A 23,610-nucleotide genomic window follows, 5' to 3' on the forward strand; every position below is an offset into this window, starting at 1 on the left:
ATTTTCATTTCTGCCTTGCTGTACTTGATAATATTTTGGTTCTTGTCTGTGCCTTCTCCTCCTATGCATATTGCCTGCCAGTGGTTTTGCCTGCCATATTGTGAGGTCTTGGTGCTCGGGGGGGGGCCTCCCCCTTTTTTGGGACCCCCCCGGTCACCAACGCTGATTTTTAACATATCACTATGTCTACTCTCCGTTTAGTCTCTTGGAACGTCAGGGGGCTAAATTCTAAAGTCAAGCGTTCCCTGGTTTTCGAATATTTGAAACGTCATAACCCACACATTGTTTTATTGCAGGAAACCCATCTCCAGGGGTCCAGGGTGATGGCCCTAAAGAGGGCGCATGTGGCGTACGCGCTACACTCTACGTATTCCTCGTATGCTCGCGGTACTTCGATTCTAATTGCAAAATCAGCCCCTGTCACCATTAAGCATTTGAAGACTGACCCTTCGGGGTGTTTTATTATTCTTGTCTTCGAATTTCTGGGTAAGCCCTATACCCTGGTTAACGTTTATGTCCCTCCGCCGTTTACTAGACAGTTTTTTGACCGTATGCTGGGTCTGGTCTTGGAAATGGCTGAGGGTCCCCTTATTATGGCGGGTGACTTTAATACGGTCCTCGATGCTGCTCTGGACAGGTCTGGAGCTGTCTCCTCCGCACCAACTCCTTTATGCTCCTACTTGGACAAATTGGATCTCCTGGACGCCTGGAGATGGAAACATGGGGGGATTACTGAGTATTCCTGTTACTCCAGCTCCCATAATACATTGTCCCGCATTGATCTCTGCCTGCTCCCTCGGGAACTGCTGAGTCTTCTTTCGGGTGTCAGGTATCTGCCCCGCGCAGTATCGGATCACTCCCCTTTACTGGTGGATCTCGCCTTGGGGTCCCCCCCTAATTATAAACTCTGGAGGCTCAGCCCCCTGTGGCTGGCGGACCAGGCAGTGACTGACCAGGGGTCGGCGGAGATGAACTCATATTGGGCACTCAATAAACAAGCTGGATCTGAATTGTTGACCTGGGAGGCCTTTAAGGCGACCATGAGAGGTACCTTTTCGTCTGCCGTGGGCGGTGCCAGGAAGGCTCGCCAGACTAAGTTGGTTGACGCCGAACTGGCGCTGCATGCGGCTGAACGACAATATACTGATGACCCTACTCCCCAGCACCATGCCTCTTGGCGGGCCAGGGCTCGGGACTTGGATCTGGTGGTTGTGGAGCGTACACAGAAGAAACTCCTTTATCAAAACCAGCGCATTTTTGAACTGGGCGATAAGAACAGTCGCCTCTTGGCTTATTTGGCTAGGCCGGAATACCAGCCCTGTGTCATCCCTCGGATTACCAGCCACGCCGGTGTCATTGTGGAACAAACCCCCGATGTTCTGGCCAGTTTTGTTGCTTTTTATTCCTCCTTGTACCAATCTAGAGCTCATTATACCATTGTTGAACTTGATGATTTCTTATATGATATTACTTTGCCTAAATTGTCGGCCGGCCAATCTAGTTTTCTGGATTCGCCCCTGACTGCGGATGAGATAAACAAGGCCCTAGCCACTTTCGCACACAATAAGACACCTGGCCTGGATGGTTTTCCTATCGAATGGTACTTGCACTATAGAGAATTGCTGGTCCCCCATTTACTGACTGTGTTCAATTGTGCTCTGAAGGAGGGACGTCTGCCGCCCTCTATGACAGAAGCTCTCATTGTGCTCATCCCCAAGCCACGTAAAGACCCCCTTCTCTGTGAATCATACCGCCCGATCTCGCTTATTAATACTGATGTCAAGATTCTCGCCAAAGTCCTCGCGAGGCGTCTGAATACGGTTGTCACGGACTTGGTGGGTGCGGATCAGTCGGGATTTATTCCTGGCCGTTCTACATCGATCAACCTGCGTAGACTTTTTACTAACCTTCAGACGACTCATGCCTCTGTGGGGTCCAGGGTCGTTGTGACCCTGGACACTCATAAGGCTTTCGACTCCGTGGAATGGCCTTATTTATTGGAAGTGCTGGCGAAATTTGGCTTTGGGCCCGGATTTATAAATTGGGTCCGCCTTCTGTATTATCTACCTCGTGCTCGTCTTCGGGTGAACGGTTTTGTGTCGGACCCCTTTCCCATTTTTCGGGGCACCAGGCAGGGGTGTCCGCTATCTCCGCTGTTGTTTGCCCTGGCCATTGAGCCCTTGGCTGCGCAGATCCGCCTTTGTGAGGGTATTGCGGGCTTTGTGATCAATGGCTTGGAAGAAAAGGTCTCCCTGTACGCGGACGATATGTTGATATATCTGGCGGATCCCTATCAATCCCTCCCTATTCTGTTGAATGTTATCGAACGCTTTGGTCACTTCTCTGGTTTCAGGGTGAATTGGAGTAAGTCCACGCTGTTCCCCCTGGATCCCCAGGCTCTGCCCCCTTCCCTTGCCTCTTGTCCCCTCCAGGTTGTGGATCGGTTTCGATATTTGGGGATTGAGATTCAGCTCCCCTTGTCTCGATTCTTTTCCAACAACCTGGATCCCCTGGTTGCCCGTCTTAGGTCCTCGCTGCGGCTTTGGTCTACGCTTCCCCTCACGGTGCTAGGCCGGATTAATATTTTTAAAATGATTTTTCTCCCCCGTTTTTTGTATGTGCTCAGCCATTCCCCGGTATATGTCCCTAAGCGCCGCTTTCAGGCCATTGACTCGCTCCTGACTTCCTTTATTTGGGGGGGTCGGGCGGCGCGTGTGGCCAGGGATGCTCTGCAGCTGCCGGTTCTCGCGGGCGGGCTGGCTGCGCCTAACTTGCGTCTATACTACTTCGCGTCTCAATTGGCCCATGCTCATTGGTGGTTCCACCCGGAGGATGCTAATGCTGCGGCTTCATTGGAAGCGGCTATTTTCACCTCCTATGAATCACTGCAAAACTTGGTACATCGAAGGTCCGTTATGGGCAGACCGAACACTGCTCTTGTTTCTGTCACCCTGCGGATTTTCGCGGCTGCGGCCTTGGATGGTTCCGACCCTCCGGAGCTGCATTCCCCCAATGCCCCCCTTTGGAGCAATCCGCGGCTGAAGGAGTTCTTTAGTCGGGATGATGGCCTTTTCTGGTCCCGCCTAGGGGTGAAATCTATTTCTCATTTGTATGTCCGGGGAACCTTCAGGTCCTTTGCGGACATGCAATCTACCTTTGGTCTGCCCCCCACGGCTTACTACCGATACTTGCAATTGAGACACACGGCGGCCGCACAGTTTGGCCTCCGTGATGTCTCGCTTGAACCGACCCCCTTGGAACACCTTCTTTCTGACTCTTCACATGAGAAGCTGGTCTCTACATATTATACTCGACTTTTACATTCTCACTCCAAACGGCTCGCGGTGGTTGAGTCTCAGTGGCGGGAGGATATTCCGGAATTGTCGGATGAGGTGTGGCAAGACGTCCTTCCGGAACAAATACCTGTTGTTATCTCCTCTAGGGATAGGGTTATCCAATTGAAGCTTCTTTACAGGGCGTACTATACCCCAGTACTCCTGCACAAAATGGGTACATTGCCTTCTCCGCTATGCTCCAAGTGTAATGCTGCTGATGGTTCATTTTTTCATATGTTCTGGGACTGTCCACCTGTCCGGGCCTTTTGGTCGGAAGTCACAGCTTTTATTGCAGATATCTCTCAGTTATCCAATATTTGTAGCCCCCTTCGTTGTCTGCTGGGTTATGTGGATGACGAGGACGTCCCTGCTCGTACTAAATTGTTTCTCCGCTTGACATTCTTTTATGCTAGGAAGACTATAGCTACTAGATGGAAGTCTACTGCTCCCCCTGACGTTCCATTATGGATTGCTCTCATTAATCAGGCATTGCCTCTGTATAAAATGACGTATGAGGCCAGAGGCTGCCCCAGGAAGTTCCGGAAAATTTGGTCTTTTTGGGTGGACTCTGACCGGACTGCTTCTTCAGTTTCTGACTAGGGTTCTATACTAATGGTACGGCTAACAGCTATGTATGTTATTTTTGTCATGGCTTTTGTTGTGAAATGGAGTCTTGTGTGTGTCTTTTTTGGCTCCTCAATTGACATGGTTCTGATTATTTCCCTGTTCTGTATTGTTTTGTTTGTTCAATAAAATACCTTTAAAAAAAAAAAGAGTATTCCAGCACAGAATGGCCCTTCTATTCATGCCATTCTGTGTTGCAGTAAGTGCTGCCCACCACCACCACCAGCAGCTGAGTAGTGAAAGGACCCCTGACTACTGGGGCAGCAAGAAGAATCTTGGAACGAGGAAAGAACCATCAATGTTTGGTTTGGATAGGAAGATGGTCTCTTCCTTTGCACCATCTATTTCCATAAACCAGATGATAATTATCCTGAGCAAACCAACAGGTATTACAATATACATACTGGGATCTGATATTCCATCACCAACCACCCAGCTAGGGAAACCAGAAAGTAAAAAAAAAAGTCAGAAAACTGGAATAAAATGTTTAAAGCAGAACACCATCAAAAACAGATAAAATAAATAATCCATTAAAAGATCAAACAATAAAACCAGCCTTTGCTGCAATATTCCCCTGCAATTCAGAGACTTCATCTGCAGTACTTTTTTCTGCCACAAGATGTCCTCAATCCAACAGGCAGTATCATTCAGCTTGCTTGACCCGCCTCCAGCCTGTGACTGGACAGTGAAAGAAGAGGCAGCACAGTGATGAACTTCTCTCTCTATCACTCTGCTCTCTCTTCCTATCAGCGTGCTTCTTGTCAGAACAGCACTGATTAGCTACCTGTGTTGCTTCTTCCTCCCACACTCCAGCCCTTGGACTGCAAGATGCTGATACCAGATCGCATTCAGGTACTTTTGATGTATTAATGAGCTGCAATAGTTTGTGTCTTTAATATCAGCCTGGTGTTCAGCTTTAACTTATTCTTCTATGTTGGAAGGTTTGCAGAGTTGGAAGGATCGATTGTGGGAGGAGACCGGTATGAGATCCCGATGTCGTTCCTCAGCCTTGATTGTCACCTGTTTCTATCATGCTGAATATATACATTTGGTCTTCATAACCTCTTCTTCCCGCGTACCCTGCAAATTGACTGGCGCCCCATAAAATATTAATAATACGTTGCTATTTACAGCTCCGGTTTGTTTTCACCGGCTCAGCTCCATACAAATATTCATCTCTCCGTTCCCCGTGTAAGACAGTTTGACATCCAACGCCCTCGACAGCGCCGGCACCCGCTGCTTTGAGCAAAATGAAAAAGTGACACGCCGCTCAGCTCGGCGGCTGCTGTCACTGCCACCATTACCTCCCTCCTCCGCATTTCCAGGTAATGATAGCGCAATGTGACCCCCCCCCCCTCCACCCCCTATGATAGCGCTGAGCCCACTCTGTTTAAAGAGCAACTGTCATTTCTATTTAAAAAAAATGTCAGTTTTGCCTGAGGAGGCTGTGATCTCCAACCCCTCTAGGGCTTGGTACCTTGAAAATAATGTAAGGGCACAGTGTTACGTAGGTACACAGGCACACTCTAAACACCCCATGTGGCTCAGATTCCCCCTGCTGCCTGGAACCCTAGGACGTTTACTGGCCCCTTCCTTTTATGAATGAACACAGTGATTGATCGGCACAGATCACTCACTGTGTTCATACGTAACCGAAGCATAGTAAACTGTGTAGTGCTGGGACAAGATCATCCAGTACCCATGGCAAAGTTGCCAAATTGTGCCCCCTTTCCTGTATTATGTGTGAGCTTATGAGGAGGAGAGTAGAGAAAGCACAGCCCGCACCTCCTCCCTCACTGTGTTCATACGTAAGCTTATGAGGAGGAGGGGAGAGAAAGCACAGCCCGCACCTCCTCCCTCACTGTGTTCATATGTAACCGAAGCATAGTAAACTGTGTAGTGCCGGGACAAGATCATCCAGTGCCCAGGGCAAAGATGCCAAATTGCGCCCCCCCTCCCTTCATTATGTGTGAGCTTATGAGGAGGAGGGGAGAGAAAGCACAGCCCGCACCTCCTCCCGGCTCTCTCCTCCTCTCTTTTCTGCTTCCAGCGCTAGGCTGACAGAAGTAGTGATCCTGCTGTCTTTAATCCTGTCAGCCTTATAGTAGAAGGAACTTGCATCCCTACAATACCCACTGCACACATGGCAGCCGGCCCTTCTGCCCATCCCTTGTTCTGGCCCTGGTTATATGTACACACACACACAAATAGATGTGTGTTTGAGTCTTGGGGTGCACACCCTAATGCAATAGGCTGCGCACACCTATGCACAAGTAGCACCTTCTTAGTGTAGAGCAGGCTGCTAGGTAAATTTAGCTTGGCTCCCCTCAACCAGTGGTGCAGGGGTTGATTATCTAGGGCTGCTCAGTGTTTAACAAGCTGCTGCTCTGTTACTTCCCCCTGTATTTTAGAGGGTTCTAGAAGACAGGAGGAAGTAGAACAGAGCAGACAGCCTGAATATTTATGGGACTCCAGCCATAAGGGAGGTGTGCCCAGAAGGTGGTGAGAGAGCCCATTAATGGTCAAAACCAAGCAGCCACTGCAGTGTTCCTGGGTCCAGTCCTGCAGGAGAAGACCCCTGTGAGGGGGGCTCTGCTCTACCTAATGCAGGATCCTAGAGGGCGCCTTGAGGCTTAGCTGGGAAGCCTATTTGCAGATCCATGCCCAAAGACCAAGTTGGGTTTGGAAAAGTGGTGGTGAGAGAACATCTCCCTCACTAGGAATAACCTGGTGGATATTGGCAGGAGGCAACCGCTGATCCTGTGGCTATGTGAGTAGAAGACCCCAGAGCTGACAGAAAGTGACTGCGTGTAGCTTTTAACTCTGGAAGGAGTACATAGAGATCATGTGGGATGTACAGTCCCCAAGTTACCCAGTAGACATGTGCGGTTCGTTTCGTTCCGAATCAAAATTTAGTAAATTTTTTTGTTATTCGGAAATTCGGATGTGTTAGAATTTCCAAAATTACATTAGTAACGAACTTAAAACGAATCCGAAAAAAAAACAAAACAAAATTCGGCAGAAATTCGAATTAGAAAGCAAGAATAAAATAGAATAGAGAATAAAGGAATACAATGGAAAAGAATAGGATAGAGTAAAACAGAACATTATAAAATAGAAAAAAAGGAACAGAATTAAATATAATAGAAAATAAAGGAATATAATAGAAAATAATAGAATAAAATAGAATACAAAATAAAAGAATAGAACAGAATAGAAAAGAAACAGAACGAAATAGAAAAATAGTAACAGTAATAGTAAAACAGAACAAAATAGAATAGAAAAAAAAATCTGGGAAGTCAGCTCTCTAGACCCAGGAATGATAAGTCCCGTGTCTACGATTTCTACCTCTCTTCTTTTCATTTCCTCTTTTTTTCTGTTTCTGGCTAAACTATTCTAATGCCCCAAGGTATTAGCTTTACATTACTGGCATAATCTGGTTACAGAACTATGTAACAATTTTTAAGGTTTTACTCAAGACCCACATTTATTGCTATTTGTGTATTCTGTGTTGCATGTTTTCCAGTGATTATCCTTTTCTATTTTTTGTATTAAAAAATATAAAATCTCAATAAAAATATAAATTATAAATTAAAGGTATAGAATAGAAAAAAACTGAATAAATTAGAAAAGAATAAAAGAGAAAATAAAAGTATAGAAAAAAATAGAATAGAAAAGAAAAGAAAAAACAATAAAATTGAAAAACAAATAGATTAAATATAACTGTCTTCCGAAGTTCAAATCTTGAATAGAATACATTCGCATTCAAACAGAATAGAATGGATTAGAATTGAACAGAAAAGAATATAATAGAATACAAAATAAAAGAATAGAATAGAATCGAATAGAAAGAATATAACCAGCTTCCAAAATTTTAATTTCAAATAGAATAAATGTAACTATAATAGATTAGAATAGAATAGAAAAAAACACAATAGACTAGAATAGAAAAAAATAGAAATACTATCTTCAAAATTTTCAATTTCGAATAGAATATATTCAAATAGAATTGATTAGAATAAAAAAAGAATAGAAAAAAAAACACAATAGACTAGAATAGAATAAAATAGAAAGAATATAACTGTTTTCCGAAATTCGAATTTCAAGCAGGATAAATTTAAATCGAATTCGAAAACAATTAAACAAAATGAAACAAATTCCTAAATTGAATGAAATGGATTTTCAAAATGTAACTAAATAAAATTATTTAAATACCATAACAAAACTCAACACATTTTTTCGTTTAGCACATGTCTATTACCCAGTTCCCCAGTTTTCGGGGTATTCCATGCTCCCTTCTCCTATCCCAGTTCATTGTTCCAATAAAAGCCCCTAGACTGTTTTCTGGGCCAATGGAAGAATGAAGAAATTGCTGTGTGCCTGGCTGTGTATGTTGTAAGTGGGGAAATAGGACTGCAATCACCAGCCGCTCCTACACACTTTTGAAGGGCGTTCTTAGGCCCCGTTCACACTGGTGCGACGCTACTTCCTCGGAGCGGCCGTCACAGACTTCATAACATTGAAGTCAATGCAGGTCGCTCCGGGTCGCCCCAAAGAAGCTCCGGCCCCTTTTTCTAAGTCGGAGCGACTTGTGTCGCTCCTTTAGAATGGGTCCGCAGCTTCTCTGTGGAAGGCGACCTACGGCAACCTGTCAGGCGACCAGGTCGCCTGACAGGTCGCCCCTGTGTGAACGGGGGCTTATTGTCAGCCGTCTTGCGCAATCTCAGGGGAATCTCATAGAAAATAATAGAATAGTAAATAAAATAATAGAATAGAAGAGAATAGAAGAAGAGAATAGACAATAGAAATGAATAGAAGAAAATAAAAAGAATTTAACAATATAACCTTTTCCTGAAATTTGAATAGAATAAATTCAAATTCAAATAGAAAAGTCTAGAATATAATATAATAGAAAATAAAATAATAGAATATAAAATAGAAAAGAATAGAATAAAAGAGAAAAAATTGAACAATATAACCGTTTTCTGAAATTTGAAGTTTGAATAGAATAAATTCAAATTTGAATAGAAAAGAATATAATATAAAAGGAAATAATTGAACAATATAACCGTTTTCCAAAATTTGAAGTTCGAATAGAATAAATTCAAATTTGAATAGAAAAGAATATAATATAAAAGGAAATAATTTAACAATATAACCGTTTTCCAAAATTTGAAGTTTGAATAGAATAAATTCAAATTTGAATAGAAAAGAATATAATATAAAAGGAAATAATTTAACAATATAACCGTTTTCCAAAATTTGAAGTTCGAATAGAATAAATTCAAATTTGAATAGAAAAGAATATAATATAAAAGGAAATCATTTAACAATATAACCGTTTTCCAAAATTTGAAGTTCGAATAGAAAAAATTCAAATTTGAAAAGAAAAGAATATAATATAAAATAAAAAAAAAGAATAGAATACAAAAAAAACAATAGAATAGAATGAAATAGAAAGAATATAACCATTTTCTAAAGTTTGAATTTTGAGTAGAATAAATTTGATTTTAAATAGAATTAGAATCTTTTCTAATTTTCGGAATTCGGAACATTCAAAACTATTTGAATTCGAATAAACAAAACGAATTAAACGTATTAAACAAATGTAACTAAACCAATTTATGTAAATAACGGATCGAAACAAAACAATTTTTTTTCATTTTTCACATGTCTAGAAGCATTTCCCCAGCAATCACTCAGACTGCACATTGCAACTTTGTATCAAGGTGAGAGGCTGCAGCAGCAGGGGGCTGATCTGTGTCAGGCATTTGTGAACATTTACTAGATCCCGAAAAACTCTTATGTTCTGAAGTCTCATTTATAATGAAGACTATAATTACAAATAGGAGTCTATGCGAAGGGCAAGCCTTTACACCATTCTTTCTGATTAGCAGTGACAGGTGCCCTTTGTAGATATACACCGGGGGGGGGGGGGCGAAGTCAGAGGAGAATATCTAGTTGCTCTTTTACAGGTCCTCCCTCCGGTTAGGTGACATGGTAAAAGCATTATTCCCACTTAGCCGAGAGCGTCCCGGGCTCCTGGCGGTTGCAGCTAAAAATGCATTATGAGTCACTCCGGCATTCTGGGAAGATCTGGGTCATTCTGCGTGTCGCTTCCCGTACTCCTTTCTACTTAATGTAACGTTTTCCTCATCCCGCTCTTTAAATTAACAACAGCTTGGTGCTGCTGGGGACGGTGATGCGTGACCTGTTTCGATTCACTAGACTTCAAAACGACTTAAAAAAGAAAGAAAGGGAGGGGCTGTGCGGAGTGTGCGCCGCGCTGCGGGGAACAAACACGGACTTTCATCATGGACCCGTCACACCTCGCTCTTTTGGGGTTTTTTTTATATAGAGTTTGCAGTTCTTTTTTTTTTTGCTGCTGCAGAATTCCGAAAATTTTAATTTCCAGAGTGTTCATTTAAATATACAAGAGGTAAACAGGACGATTCAACCAGAGCAACCAAAAACATCAAAGGACGGGGATGGAAAAGTTCTGCTTTGCAGACATCCCACAGGAGATGGTCAGAGACTGCGGACATTCCAAGAGATGGTGAAATATTCAGTATTGGGGGGGTCATGTGACCTCCTCCCAGGGTGCAGTGCTTGGAGTTGGAGAAGCAGGAAGTCATTAGGCTTGTGAAAGCTCAGACACCATCCGATGAGGAGCTCACACAGGGAAGAACGAGGAACAGACCCATCGCTGAGCTCTGAATGGACAAAGTGTCATTATTCATCCCAACAAATGTTTCCCTCCCCCATATCTGCATCATGAACCCACTGCGCCAAAGACAGTACCATGAACTGAGCTCCCACTGTGCCAATACCAGTAACATGAACTGAGCTCCCACTGTACCAATAACTGTACCATGAACTGAGCTCCCACTGTGCCAATAACGGTACCATGAACTGAGCACTGACTGCGCCAATAACGGTACCATGAACTGAGCTCCCACTGCGCCAATAACGGTACCATGAACTGAGCTCCCACTGCGCCAATAATGGCACCATGAACTGAGCTCCCACTGCGCCAATAACGGTACCATGAACTGAGCTCCCACTGCGCCAATAATGGCACCATGAACTGAGCTCCCACTGCGCCAATAATGGTACCATGAACTGAGCTCCCACTGCGCCAATAACTGTACCATGAACTGAGCTCCCACTGCGCCAATAACGGTAACATGAACTGAGCTCCCACTGTGCCAATAACGGTAACATGAACTGAGCTCCTATTGCCCCAATAACTGTACCATGAACTGAGCTCCCACTGCGCCAATAATGGCACCATGAACTGAGCTCCCACTACGCCAATAACTGTACCATGAACCGAGCTCCCACTGCGCCAATAGCGATATCATGAACTGAACTCCCAGCTCCTAATGCGCCCCATAACTACGCCACAAATCCAGCTTCCATTGCGCCCTTAAAGTTGTTGTAAACCTTTACATATAGCCAGTGAAGGGACTGACCTCAGGTAATACACAGAGATGAAAGGGGGCTTACGTACAGGGGTCGCCATTGCTACCCAGCCCCACGCTCCAGGGGGCTTGTGCGGCCCCCTGTATGCCTTGATAGGAGGGCGGCAGTAGGGGCTGGGGGGCAGCATATAGAGGAACCAATCCCTCGATGTAGCCCGCTGAATGCCAGCTTCTCCTCCCCCTTCCGCAGATATTCAGTGGCTGCAGGAGGTAAATGGAGGCCATTGGTTCCTCCACATGCAACTCCCGCCGCCTCCTTATCGCTGTCCTGCTGCCCCGGGCCCCTGTGTCCTTCCCTGGCCCCCCTGCAGCATGGCCGCTTATCCACCTCCCGCCTCCCGCCGGCTGCTGTGGGGAATCTGTCAAGATAGAAGGGAAGGAGCCGGTAAATGTAGAATTTATGGCCCCTTCCTTGTCTTAGAGTAAATGATCAGTAGCATTTTCCTTTTTTTTTTTTTTTTAATTCATTCATAGCCTGGGCATAGTAAACTGTGTTTACTATGCTTTGGTTTATGAATGAACGGGAAGCCCTGTGCAGAGCTATTCCTGTTCATTCATTCTGTGCAGCTGATGAATCTGCCCTCAGTCCCTTTCTCTGTCTCAAAAGTGAGACATCAAAGGTTTATTTAGACCCCTGATATTTCACCAAAGCTCCCAAATGGGGGATCTAACAACTATGTAAAAAATAATCAAAATTAAAAAAAAATAAATAAAATGGTAAAAAAATCAAAATAAAATAACACAACAAAAATAAAAAACTACTGACACCAGTGGTGGAACTACCAGGGCTCTGGTGTTTCACCACCGTGAGGGGGACCCCATGACGGCAGGCAGGAAGATGGTCCTCTGCAGGATCATAATAAAGGGTACCACGATCTGAGTAAAGGGCCCGGGATCAATGGGAAGGGCCACAGTGGGGGGCCAGGGGGGCCCTTTATGGTTCCCTACATTAGGGCCCTAAAGGTTCTAGTTATGCTTCTGCCTCCTACATAAGTTGTACCTGTTTATCTGTGGTCTTCTCTTATCTACAGTACATCTGTTCAAAGTCCAGAAGCTGTCAAAAAAAAACTACACACTGCAGAGCTCAGCGAGGAGAGCTCTGAGAGCTGATTGGAGGGAAGGGACACACCTCCTCCTCCACAGGCGTGCGCAGGGGGTGTGCCATGTGTGCCTAGGCACACCCTAATCACTAGGTGCAGTGATGATTTCCCCTACTGCTTCCCCCGCATTGGCCCTCTCGCCCTGCAGTGTGTCTGGCTTCCCTCCTCCCCCCCCCCCCAGCTGCTGCAGGATGGAGATGGAGAGTGGGGGCCTTCCTTTTCTGTGATCCCACTCACTCATTGTGTTAACTCATAACTGAAGCATAGTAAACGGTGTTTATTATGCTTCAGTTTGTGAATAAACATGAAGCGGCTTGGCAGCAGAGAAAGGTATGTGTGTTTGAGCTTTGGGGTGCACACCCTAATGCAATAGGCTGCGCACACCTATGCCCTCCTCACAGCACGCAGGAACAGAGCTGAGGCTGTCAATCAGCTGAAGGTCCCTCCCCTGTCACCATGTTTCTCTTGGTGTCAGGAAAACTTGTCAGAAGTGATTCATGCTGATAGCAGAGGAAGGAAACAGCAGACAGAAATTACACTTAAGCCCCGTACACACGTACTGATCGTCGGCCGAACGATCGGCCGTCTTTTGTCCAGGGCTGTCGTGTCTGTTGAAAACTGCAAAAGACTGCACACGAATTTTGTCGGCCAACAACAGCCGACTGCAGAAGTGATGTCATGTGATGGTTAACTTTCCTTGTCTTTTTTCTTTTCTGAGCATGCCCAGTCTTGCAAATCTGCTGTCTGTCGGCCGAATTCTGTACTGACTGGCGAACAATCGGCCGTTCTGGTGTCGGCCAACAAAAATTTTAATGCCTGCACACCCGATTCTGTTCGGCCGAAAATGCGCTGTCGGTTGTCGGAAGCATCATACTAACAAGCCGACAATCGGCCGATCGTTCGGCGGCCGAATATTTTACGGCCGACAATCGGTACGTGTGTACGGGGCTTTAATGCTCTGGATTGAGACAAGTACACACTATAGAGGGATATGCTTTCTTCTTTACAACCACTTTAACTGCATCACAAATCAAACTCCTGCTGCGTCCTTGACTGCGCCACCAATCAAGCTCTCAATGCGCCAAAAACTGCGTCATGAATCAAGATGAGACAGCAATAAGAGAATGTTGATCACACATCTGAAAAAAAAATGAAAAAATAAAGAGACTTTGTCGCACACAGAGCTCGCCGTTTTATCCGCCTCTTGAAAGGTCTCTTTTGATAATCACAAGCGTCTTTCATGATAAGTGCGAATTCCCCCGCCGACACTTATCGCAACAGCCGCTCATTCTGGCGTTCCCCGAGCATTCTTGGAAATCGAAGCCTGCACAATATTTGCTGCCGGGGCAAAAAATTCTCCACCTCGTCAGCCCTCCACCGCGTTAATTACAGAGAAATTTAAATGACTCCAGCAAAAAAAAAAAAACTGTGCAATCCCAGCTCCTCCAGCACCTGCGAGCAAGGCCAGTTTATTCAATGAGGGGAAGAAATACTCGGAGTGTAATCTTCTGCGAAGGCAAAACCATCTCCCAGGTTCAGCGGAGGTAAAGGCAAGCGCCGAGTGGACTGTATTTGTCTCTTGCCTGGAACGTGTTTAGATTCCACACTACTCGCCTAATGTACAAAAATACACCGAATACAGTACACTAAAAAGGATGGGGACGGTATGCCAAACCTGGAGGTGTATTCCATCAAACATGACAATGACGCATTTAAAAAGCGAGGGGTGGAGGAGTTCTGTTGACTGATGTGCTTATTACATAGGCAGGCTCTGCTTCCTACTCCCAGTTCATATAAAGGAGATCTGTGCTTTCAGGATATTAGAGGCCAGCAAGTAAAAACAGCTGAGCTCACCAATTACCCCAAATGTTAGGTACCAGGTAAAAATCTGTACACATGACCACTAAGCTTGCAACATGACCCCCCTATAGGTAAAAGCGGTGCTCAGAGACAGCTTCATCCCAGTAGGTGACCCCTCCCAAATGAACATCCTGCATTTAAAGGGAATTTGGCGAATGCCAATTGTCTGGACTTTATGTAGATGCTTCTGCTTTACCACTTTCTGAGCCACTGACCTGGAATAAATAAAGCTTCCTGGAAATGCAAGTTTTCTCTGCCTTCCTTCACTTTGCCGCATGCTTGTTTTGAGTCTTGGACTCAGAAGTACTGATGCTGGACATCAAGGTACCTGCATAAGTGTTATCAGAGGAAGCTCAATAATGGTGGTCACCACATATGATGCCATGCTCCAAAGCCACCCTCCCATAGATCTACAGTGGGGTTTCAATGCCAAATAGCGCTTCCTGGTGACGTGGGGGCCCAGGACTTGGCTGACCTGCTAAACCTACCCAGTCTCCTCATTTTTTTATCTTTTGATGTTGGCTCTCCCTATTGGGGCAACCTGGAATGGGTTCACCCATAGGAATGGCCTAAGCCAATGATGGCGAACCTTGGCACCCCAGATGTTTTGGAACTACATTTCCCATGATGCTTAACTTCACAGCAGAGTGCATAAGCATCATGGGAAATGTAGTTCCAAAACATCTGGGGTGCCAAGTTTGCCATCACTGGCCTAAGCCTTGAAAAGACGAAAGCTTGACCAAGGGATGGTTTTTTAATAGTTCGCAACGAGGTAGCTGCTCTGCTACGCACAAAAACCTGACCCAGAATCAGGTTGTCTATTATTGACCAGCAAACTAGCAATGGGCTCCATGAGAGTGGTGGCCCACTTCCATCCGTGCTCCGGTCTCGAGGCGAGTGACTGCCCCTGCGAAGGGGTGAGGAGGCTGGATATCCTAGGCCAAACGGGGCTAGGCGGCACTGCAGTATAATCAACTTTAGGAGGAATTATGACCATTGCAGTTATTCTAAGTCCCCCCCCCCCGCCTTCCCAGCATTAGTACTCTACTGTATAAGGAAGTAGATCCTTTCTTATGCACTATCCTGCCCTGGACAGGTTCATGGAACACATTGGCCCAATTATGTCCTGGAAACACCAGCTCAACCTGCCCCAGGTAGCTCTACGGTGCAACCACTGACTTTTAAGAGCACACCCCTTCCTAACCTTCCCATTGGATGGTTAGTCTGCCTATCACGCCAATAGATGAACAGCATGGCGTGGGGAGGTAGCTGCTCTGCTACGCACAGATACCTGACCCAGGCCAGAATCAGAGTCTATGAATGACCAACGAACTAGCAATAGGCTCCATGAGAGAGGTGGCCCACTTCCATCCGTGCTCCGGTTCCAAGTCGAGTGACTGCCCCTGCGAAGGGATGAGGGGGCTGGATATCCTAGGCCAAACAGGGTTAGGCGGCACTGCAGTATCATTACCTTTAGGGGGAATTCTCACCATTGCAGTTAATCTATACCGTAACATGGGCTAAGTCCCCCCCCCCCCCACTATTAGTACTCTTTAAGGAAGTAGATCCTTCCCTATGCACCATCCTGACCTGGACCAGTTCATGGAGCACATTGGCCCACCTATGTCCTGGAAACACCATCTAAACCTACCCCAGGTAGCTCGACGGTGCAGCCACCGACTTCAAGAACACACCCCTTGATAACCTTCCCATTGGATGGTTAGTCTGCCTATCACTCCAATGGATGAACAGCATGGTGTGGTGGGGGGGTGGGAGGGGCCAGAATCAAGAGTATTCTCACTGTAGACACAATACACAGCAGTCAGAAATCCAAAAAGTACTCATGAATGCAACAGAACGCCTCATATGCTTCTAGCTATAGACAGAATTCCTTTTTTTTCATTAACATTTACAGATAAGATCACTTACATAACCTGATCAAATGTAGAGGAAAAAAAAAGTGATAAGCTGCCATGAGGCGGCGTACTGTAACAAGCGCCGAGCGCCGTTTTTGGATCAGATATCACAGCGATTCCCCGTCAAGGTCTATTTTTTATCTTTTATTGTTGCTAAATTTGCCAGATTTGTCAAGCAGTAAATGACATTCAGATAACGTGTTTCCTAAATGAAATGTCACGGAGATGAAATAAATGGCGTTAAATGTCTTTAAAGGACGAGCGACGGCGGCATAAAAGATACACGTTGAGTGAATCAGCCTCGACATCCTCTAAATGGCAGTAACGGGAACACTGACATTTAATGAGATTTAAACAACTTTCTTTGTAGGCCCGATGTTCAATCTGTCTAGCCGCAAAAAAAAACACGTTATTGTGATTGGCCAGCTGTGCCGTTCATATCGCCATTTGTCTTCTGCCAAGCTTTGTCCTCACAGCTGTGGCCGAAGGAGGAGTCTTACAAAGAGGACAGTGTTGGAAGAGGCTGTTAATCTGGGCCAATCCTCCTGTTCCAACACTCTTCTTTCTGTAAAACTCCAACCCTACCTATGCACAGTAGAACATAAGCACTAAAAAAAGCCTGCTGAACTTTCCTGCATTTCTGCATGGTACATCCAGACAATGTATAGTGGGGTGGGATGAAGGCAATCAAAAAGCCCATCACTGAACCATTGCAAAGCTCAGTAAAGTCTTCCATAATAGGAGTTATTCACATGTCCCACACAACTGTTTCAGGTTTGTTGGCCACCATCAGTACAGTGCATGGAAACCAAAGACTTGAAGAGGCAGCTCCAGCCAAAGTGAGGAACGATCTTCTCAATAAGACGAAAGAGAGAAACAGAGGCTGAGTCTTTGCCCCTTCCTCATCATCCAAACCTGGATATAAAAACGGTTTGGCTGGAGATATCCTTTAAATCGGATGAGGTCATCTGGTGCCCAGTGGTGTATTTTGGTTTTGTGCTGCCCTAGGCAAGACTAAAATTTAGCGCCCCCCCTCCCCCACCTATGTAATTTTGCCCCACTCCTTTTTTAATGGATGTGGCTCCCTCCAAAATTGAAGGACTACAAGTCCCAGCATGAACCCTTGAGATCTCACGAGAGAGGGGGTGGGTGAGGGAGAGAGAGGGGGATGGGTGAGGGGGGGATGAGAGAGAGAGAGGGGGGGTTGAGAGAGAGGGGGGGGATGAGAGAGCAAGAAAGGGGGGATGATAGATAGAGACAGAGATAGAGAGACAGATAGAGGGGGATGAGAGAGAGAGCGAGAGGGGGGATGAGAGAGGAGGGGTGAGAGAGAGAGGGAGGGTGAGAGAGAGAGAGAAGAGGGGTGAGAGAGAGAGAGGAGGAGTGAGAGAGGAGGGGTGAGAGAGAGAGGGAGGGTGAGAGAGAGAGGGAAGAGGGGTGAGAGAGAGAGAGAAGAGGGGTGAGAGAGAGAGAGGAGGGGTGAGAGAGAGAGGGTAGTGAGAGAGAGAGGGGCCGTGAGAGAGAGAGGGGCCGTGAGAGTGAGAGAGAGGGGCGGTGAGAGAGAGAGGGGGGAATGAGAGAGGTGGATCTAGCAACCAGTGGCCAAAAGAGACTCAGGTGGAGGGGGGGCAGTTTCTTTGCTGCCCCCCTGCAAAGTGCCGCCCTAGGCCTGGGCCTTGTTGGCCTAGGCCAAAATACAGCACTGCTGGTGCCCAGGGCAAGGATGTGAACCTGCACCCCCTCCCCTGCTGTTAATACGAATACATAAAGTAGAATGGACATACCACCCTGTAACTGCTCTCTTGTGTTTTGGCTGCCCATAGACTATTCACTGTGTATGCATGGCCAATGGTTTGCTTTCCAACAGCTGGAAGGTGGTTGCTCAAGTGCAGTGTTGGTTGGGCGAAAAAAGCTGGCCTATTCGGACAGCAATGGCGATCAAATAAGACAGAAAGCCACATCCCACAGCACCCTCTTTCCCATCACATGGGGTGCTTCACCCAGAGCCGCTGCCCCCCTTGTCCCCTCCTTGTCCCAGCCCCCCTATAGTATGACAACGTGCACCAATATTCAGTAACCAGACACACGATAGGGTTTGGTGTTCCCTTATCAGAGTAAGTGACCCCCTCAGACATTAGCAATGTGTTCTCACTTGTTGTAAAGGACAATGTCCGGCCTCCAGATCAGCTCTGACGGGATCCGTATTGAGGTCACGTTCTCGTATTCCAGAGGGTCCCAGCGCAGCTTGTAATCGTGCCATTCCTATAAGACAGGCAGGTGACAGACGATAGATGACAGATGATAAGATTATGTCATTGCTGGTCAAGACCTGTGACTATTAACATTCTACAACATGTCTCCAGCTCTGCAAAAATTTCCCAAAATATTAAGATGACACATTCTTGGATATCTACAACACCATGCTACAAAGTATGGAAGGACCAGGGACCATAGGAACACCAATATGGGGCCCAGTTCTAATTCCAAGATTTAATTCATATAATCCCTGGTGAACCTATCCGGAAGGGGCTTGTCCAGACATTTCTGTTATAGGGGGACACTCTCTCAATTGTGCTCCTGAGTTGTCACCATGTCATATGGGATTCCAATGGAGACTACAAGTGTCTGTTTCAACACACATTAAACAAGCATGATCCACTGTTGTCACCATCAGAAATCCTGTCCCGAGAAATAACATACGGCCTTTGCCGGAGTGCATATAGACAGGAAGTGGCTGCAAAGAGGCTGCTCTGAGGTATAACAAATAATTTAAAAAAAGGAGAAAATGGTAATTTAATAATAAAAAAAAAAAAAAACCACAATTGTTTATGATATAGAGTTCCTTTTGAGTTTCTTCTGACTGCCCTTAAAGTGTTACCAAACCCACAACAGTAAAATCAGTCTGTATATGTAGTAAAGCATGCATGTTATATTCACTGAGGAACCTAAGGGGTTAATTCTCTGCATTGAGTAAAAAGGCAGTTTGATCCTGTCTTCTCTGGTCCTCCTCTTCCTTTACTGTCCCCAATCCATCTGCTTATAGTACAGAGCCTTGGGGGCGCTCTGCACATGCTCAGTTGGGTGTTTATTGCTAAAGAATTTTTTTTTTTTCTTGGGAGGTTGCATGTGATCAGTACAGGGCAAATCAGCACTGTCCAGATAGAGGGTCAGGGGTCCTGCAGCCTCATAGGACAATCAGAAAAAAATGAAAACTCCTCCTAAAAGTTTTAATCAGACACTGATAGAAGTCACACGACTGCTATATACTGCTGATGAGAAAAGGTATTTAGCAGTTTATATTTACTAAAATAATTGCATTTCCATGTTCTGTGTACTGTGGGAGACCAGATATAGTGACTGCAGGCTCCTGGGTTTAGGAACACTTTAGACTGCTTTGAGTTGCCCTGGCATTTCTATTGATTTATATTTGGAGAACAGTAGTTCTTATGCAAATAAATCAGAGTACACAAGCCCTATGAGCCATGTTGCTATCTGGTTAGGCTCGGGGGGGGGGGGGGGGGGAACGCTCTTCTAAGGAATAACAAACTAGTGTGAATGAGCCCTTGGGGTTTACATCTACTTCACATGAAAATCATGATAAATTTCGGGTCAGTTTTATTTGACATTTTATAATATGCTGTATATATATATATCTTTTTAAACTGATGTTTTATATATTTTTGTTTTTACTATTTATATACAATCTTTGTTTGACAAATAAACATCTAATACAGGGTTTGTCCATGAACCCCAGAAACTATATGTTTACCTAAAGGGAAAGCAAAGAAGAAGAAGCTGTTTGACTTCAGACTGTCTCTCTATGAACAACATTTCTGGCAGATACAATTGTTTCCGGTGCAGTCGTATATGGTAAAGAACATTTAGGGCTTGCTAAAATTGGCGAATACAAAATGCTTTCAGGTGCATTCAACTTGTATTTGGACTTCCTTCTGACCTCCCTCAAGCTGCTTTGAGCTGCTTCGAAATTCCTATGGACTTTGGTGTTTTGAGAACAGTAGTTCCAATGGAAACAAATACCCGAATACACAAGTCCTATGAGCCATGTCACTAGTGATCCTGAGATGGCTAACCTGCTCCTATGGTATTGCTCCCTTACAGGGTAATCTCTCCCACCAGTAACAGCAGTGATGGATCAACACCTGGTTGGTTTTAACTCCGTGGAAGCAGGTGAGTAATTCTCTGCAGTTACATGTTATTTCGAATGATCATGTGACTCACCTGTTTCACCCAGACATTTGTGGTCATCATCTGATTTTTCTCATCCTATAAAAAGCGAAGAAAAAGGTCAATAAAGGAATCATTTAGAATACTTTTGCTATTGATTTGTATCATGATTAGTAGAATTTGTTCAACAGGGAGCTTGGTTCTTTTTGAGTTTTTGACTCTTGGGAAAGCGCCCCAGAATAGCTGGGCTATAAAGCGTATACTTGCATTTAGTATGGGGGGTGGAATTCGGTGGGTCCTTGCCAGGCCAATAGATAGATCCTGGTGGGGCTCGCTCCTCCCTCCTGTTTTTAATTCCACCATCGTTGTTTTTGGCTTTAGTTCTCTCCGTTAGATGTAGATATGGGATGACAGTCATGTTTTATTTAATACAGTTAGATTTGCTCACGAGTTAGTTATTGGATACAATACAATAATGACTTATATAATGACTATGTTTGTGACTTGGACACCTAATGTACCCTGTACTATTGCTCCTTGATTTATGGTGGCTGTTGTATTGTTCTGTTGGTGAGCCCTGTATTTATTGTCTTTTCTCGCACACCTTTAAATAAAGAATTTAGGAGATAAAGCGTGTACTGTTGCAGATTGGTTGGTTGACAGGTTTGCATACTTAGGGCATATATTGGTGTTGCTGCAACCCAAATGCAGCATAGAACACTCAGTCCATGCCCACCACTAATCTAAAGTGCTTCCCCTGGCGGGCCCTTCCTCTGGTATAAATTCTGCATCAGCCACTTGTGTATACAGAGCATTGAAAAGGAACTGAATTCTGGAATTTGTGCCCAAAAAAGGCAGAAGACAAATGACTAGTCATCAGTAATGGTCTGCAGGTGGCCATCTTCGTAGAGGCAGGGCTTTGCTTCCTCAGGTCAGAGCCTCAAGCAAGGAAAACAGTGAGCAACACAGTAATTACATAGACCAGATCTCCTCAATCAGAGATAGCAGTGCCTTAGATCTCACACTGTAGATATACACTTACCGGCCACTTTATGAGTTACACCTTGCTAGTACTCAGTTGGACCCCATTTAGCCTTCAAAACTAACTTCATTCTTTGTGGTATAGATTCAACAAGGTGTTGGAAACATTCCTCAGAGATTTTGGTCCATATTGACATGAAAGCATCACGCAATTGCTGAAGATTTGTCAGCTGTGCATCCATGATGCAAATTTCCCGTTTCACCAAATCCCAAAGGTGCTCTATTGGATGAGATGTGGTGAGTGTGGAGGCCATTGGAGTACAGTGACCTCATTGTCATGGTGAAGAAACCAGTGGTGAGATAATTTAAGCTTTGTGACATAGAGCATTGTCCTGCTGGAAGGAGCCATCAGAAGATGGGGACACTGTAGTCATAAAGGGTTAGACATGGTCGGTCAGCAACAATACTCGGTTAGGCCGTGGTGTTTAAATGATGCTCAATTGGTACTAAGGGGCTCAGAATGTGCCAAGAAATGATCCCCCACGCCATAACACCACAAGCCTGAACCAGTGATACAAGGCAGGATGGATCCATGCTTTCATGTTGTTTACACCAAATTCTGACCCTACCATCTGAATGTCGCAGCTGAAATTGAGACTCACCCGACCAGGCAACATTTTTCCAATCTTCTTTTGTCCAATTTTGGTGACCCTTTGCGAATTTTAGCCTCAGTTTCCTGTTCTTAGCTGACAGGAGTGGAGAGGAGAATGAGTTGTGCATTCAGAGATGGTATTCTGCATACCTTGGTTGTAACGAGTGGTTATTTGAGTTACCGTTCCCTTTCTATCATCTTGAACAAGTCTGCCCATTCTCCTCTGACATCAACAAGGCATTTTCCTCCACACAACTGCTGCTCACTGGATGTTTTCTCGTTTTCGGACCATTCTCTGTAAACCCCAGAGATGGTTGTGCGTGAAAATCCCAGTAGATCAGCAGTTTTTGAAATACTCAACAAAACAACTATGCCGCGTTCAAAGTCACTTTAATCCCCTTTGTTCCCCATTCTGATGTTTGGTTTGAACTTCAGCAAGTCATTTTCGCCATGTCTAGATGCCTAAATGCATTGAGTTGCTGCCATGTGATTGGCTGATTAGCAATTTGTGTTACTAAGCTCTGAAGACGTCACCGGAAGTGACGAAACGTGTCAGCTTGGAACGCATAGCGTCGATACGTTACGTTGGTGGAGCGCAAGCCGGAAGCTAGCTCAGTGAGGAGGATGTGCAGCCCGCACCGCTGACCACCAATGTTACTGTCTGCATGCTTTTAAATGCTTTAAACCCACAAATTGGGTAAATAAACTGCCTGAAACTTTAATACTACACTACAGTAAACCCCCCTCCATTGCAGGGGTTACGTTCCGGACCCAGCCGCGAAAAAGTGAAATTCCGTGAAATAGAAAAACCCTATTAAAATGCATTGTAGGCATGTTTTTTTACTGTCACTGTACGTGTAAAAGCATTTTAAGGTCATTTAACACACTTTTAAAACAATAGAAACTCATTTAAACACATAAAAGATACTGAGAGACATAGCAAGAGCTATGAAAAACACAAAAATCTTTCATTTATAATGATTTATATAGTAAAATAACATTACAAAAAAAACCGCGAATTACCGGGACCGCAAAAACTGAACCGCGATGTAGCGGGGGATTACTGTATTTGGAGCATTCTTTCTCCCCCACATTGGATCGAACCATTTACTATGGGAGCCTGAGGGGCCATTGCCACTGCCAGCCCATGGGGATCCATCTAGCCCAGGGGGCTTACAAAGTTTGATTGGTTCTGGTGCCGTATGGCATACAATACCCACTTCAGTTGGTAAGTGACCCAACCTATTACCCACTTGGTATAAGAAACAGCTGAGATCATATCTATCAAGCCTGAGCACGAGTACTTTTGTATGAACTTTTGATAATCACTTTCACTAAGGACATTTGCTTAATTATACTTGAGCACCAAAAGTCACTGTTTTACTCTGAATTTATTATTGTTTTATGATTCATCTATTATAATTTTAATCCAACACTGAAACACTTTATATTCACTTGAAATTGATGATTTGA

At 44.9% G+C, this 23,610-nt stretch overlaps 1 protein-coding gene across 2 annotated transcripts in view; it reads right to left on the bottom strand.

The window, feature by feature from the left end:
• The window catches only part of CHRNA4 (cholinergic receptor nicotinic alpha 4 subunit), a 112,975-nt gene that overhangs the window by 23,854 nt on the left and 65,511 nt on the right, over positions 1-23,610 (bottom strand). For both annotated transcript variants that reach the window (XM_082271458.1, XM_082271459.1), the window contains exons 3-4: positions 20,559-20,603; positions 18,472-18,581 (exon numbers count right to left, since the gene is read on the bottom strand). In XM_082271458.1, coding sequence (XP_082127584.1) covers positions 18,472-18,581; positions 20,559-20,603 — 155 coding nt within the window. The remainder of the gene's footprint in view (positions 1-18,471; positions 18,582-20,558; positions 20,604-23,610) is intronic.

Source organism: Pelophylax lessonae, assembly GCF_965119305.1.
Source record: "Pelophylax lessonae genome assembly, chromosome: 11".
NCBI classification, from domain to species: domain Eukaryota; kingdom Metazoa; phylum Chordata; class Amphibia; order Anura; family Ranidae; genus Pelophylax; species Pelophylax lessonae.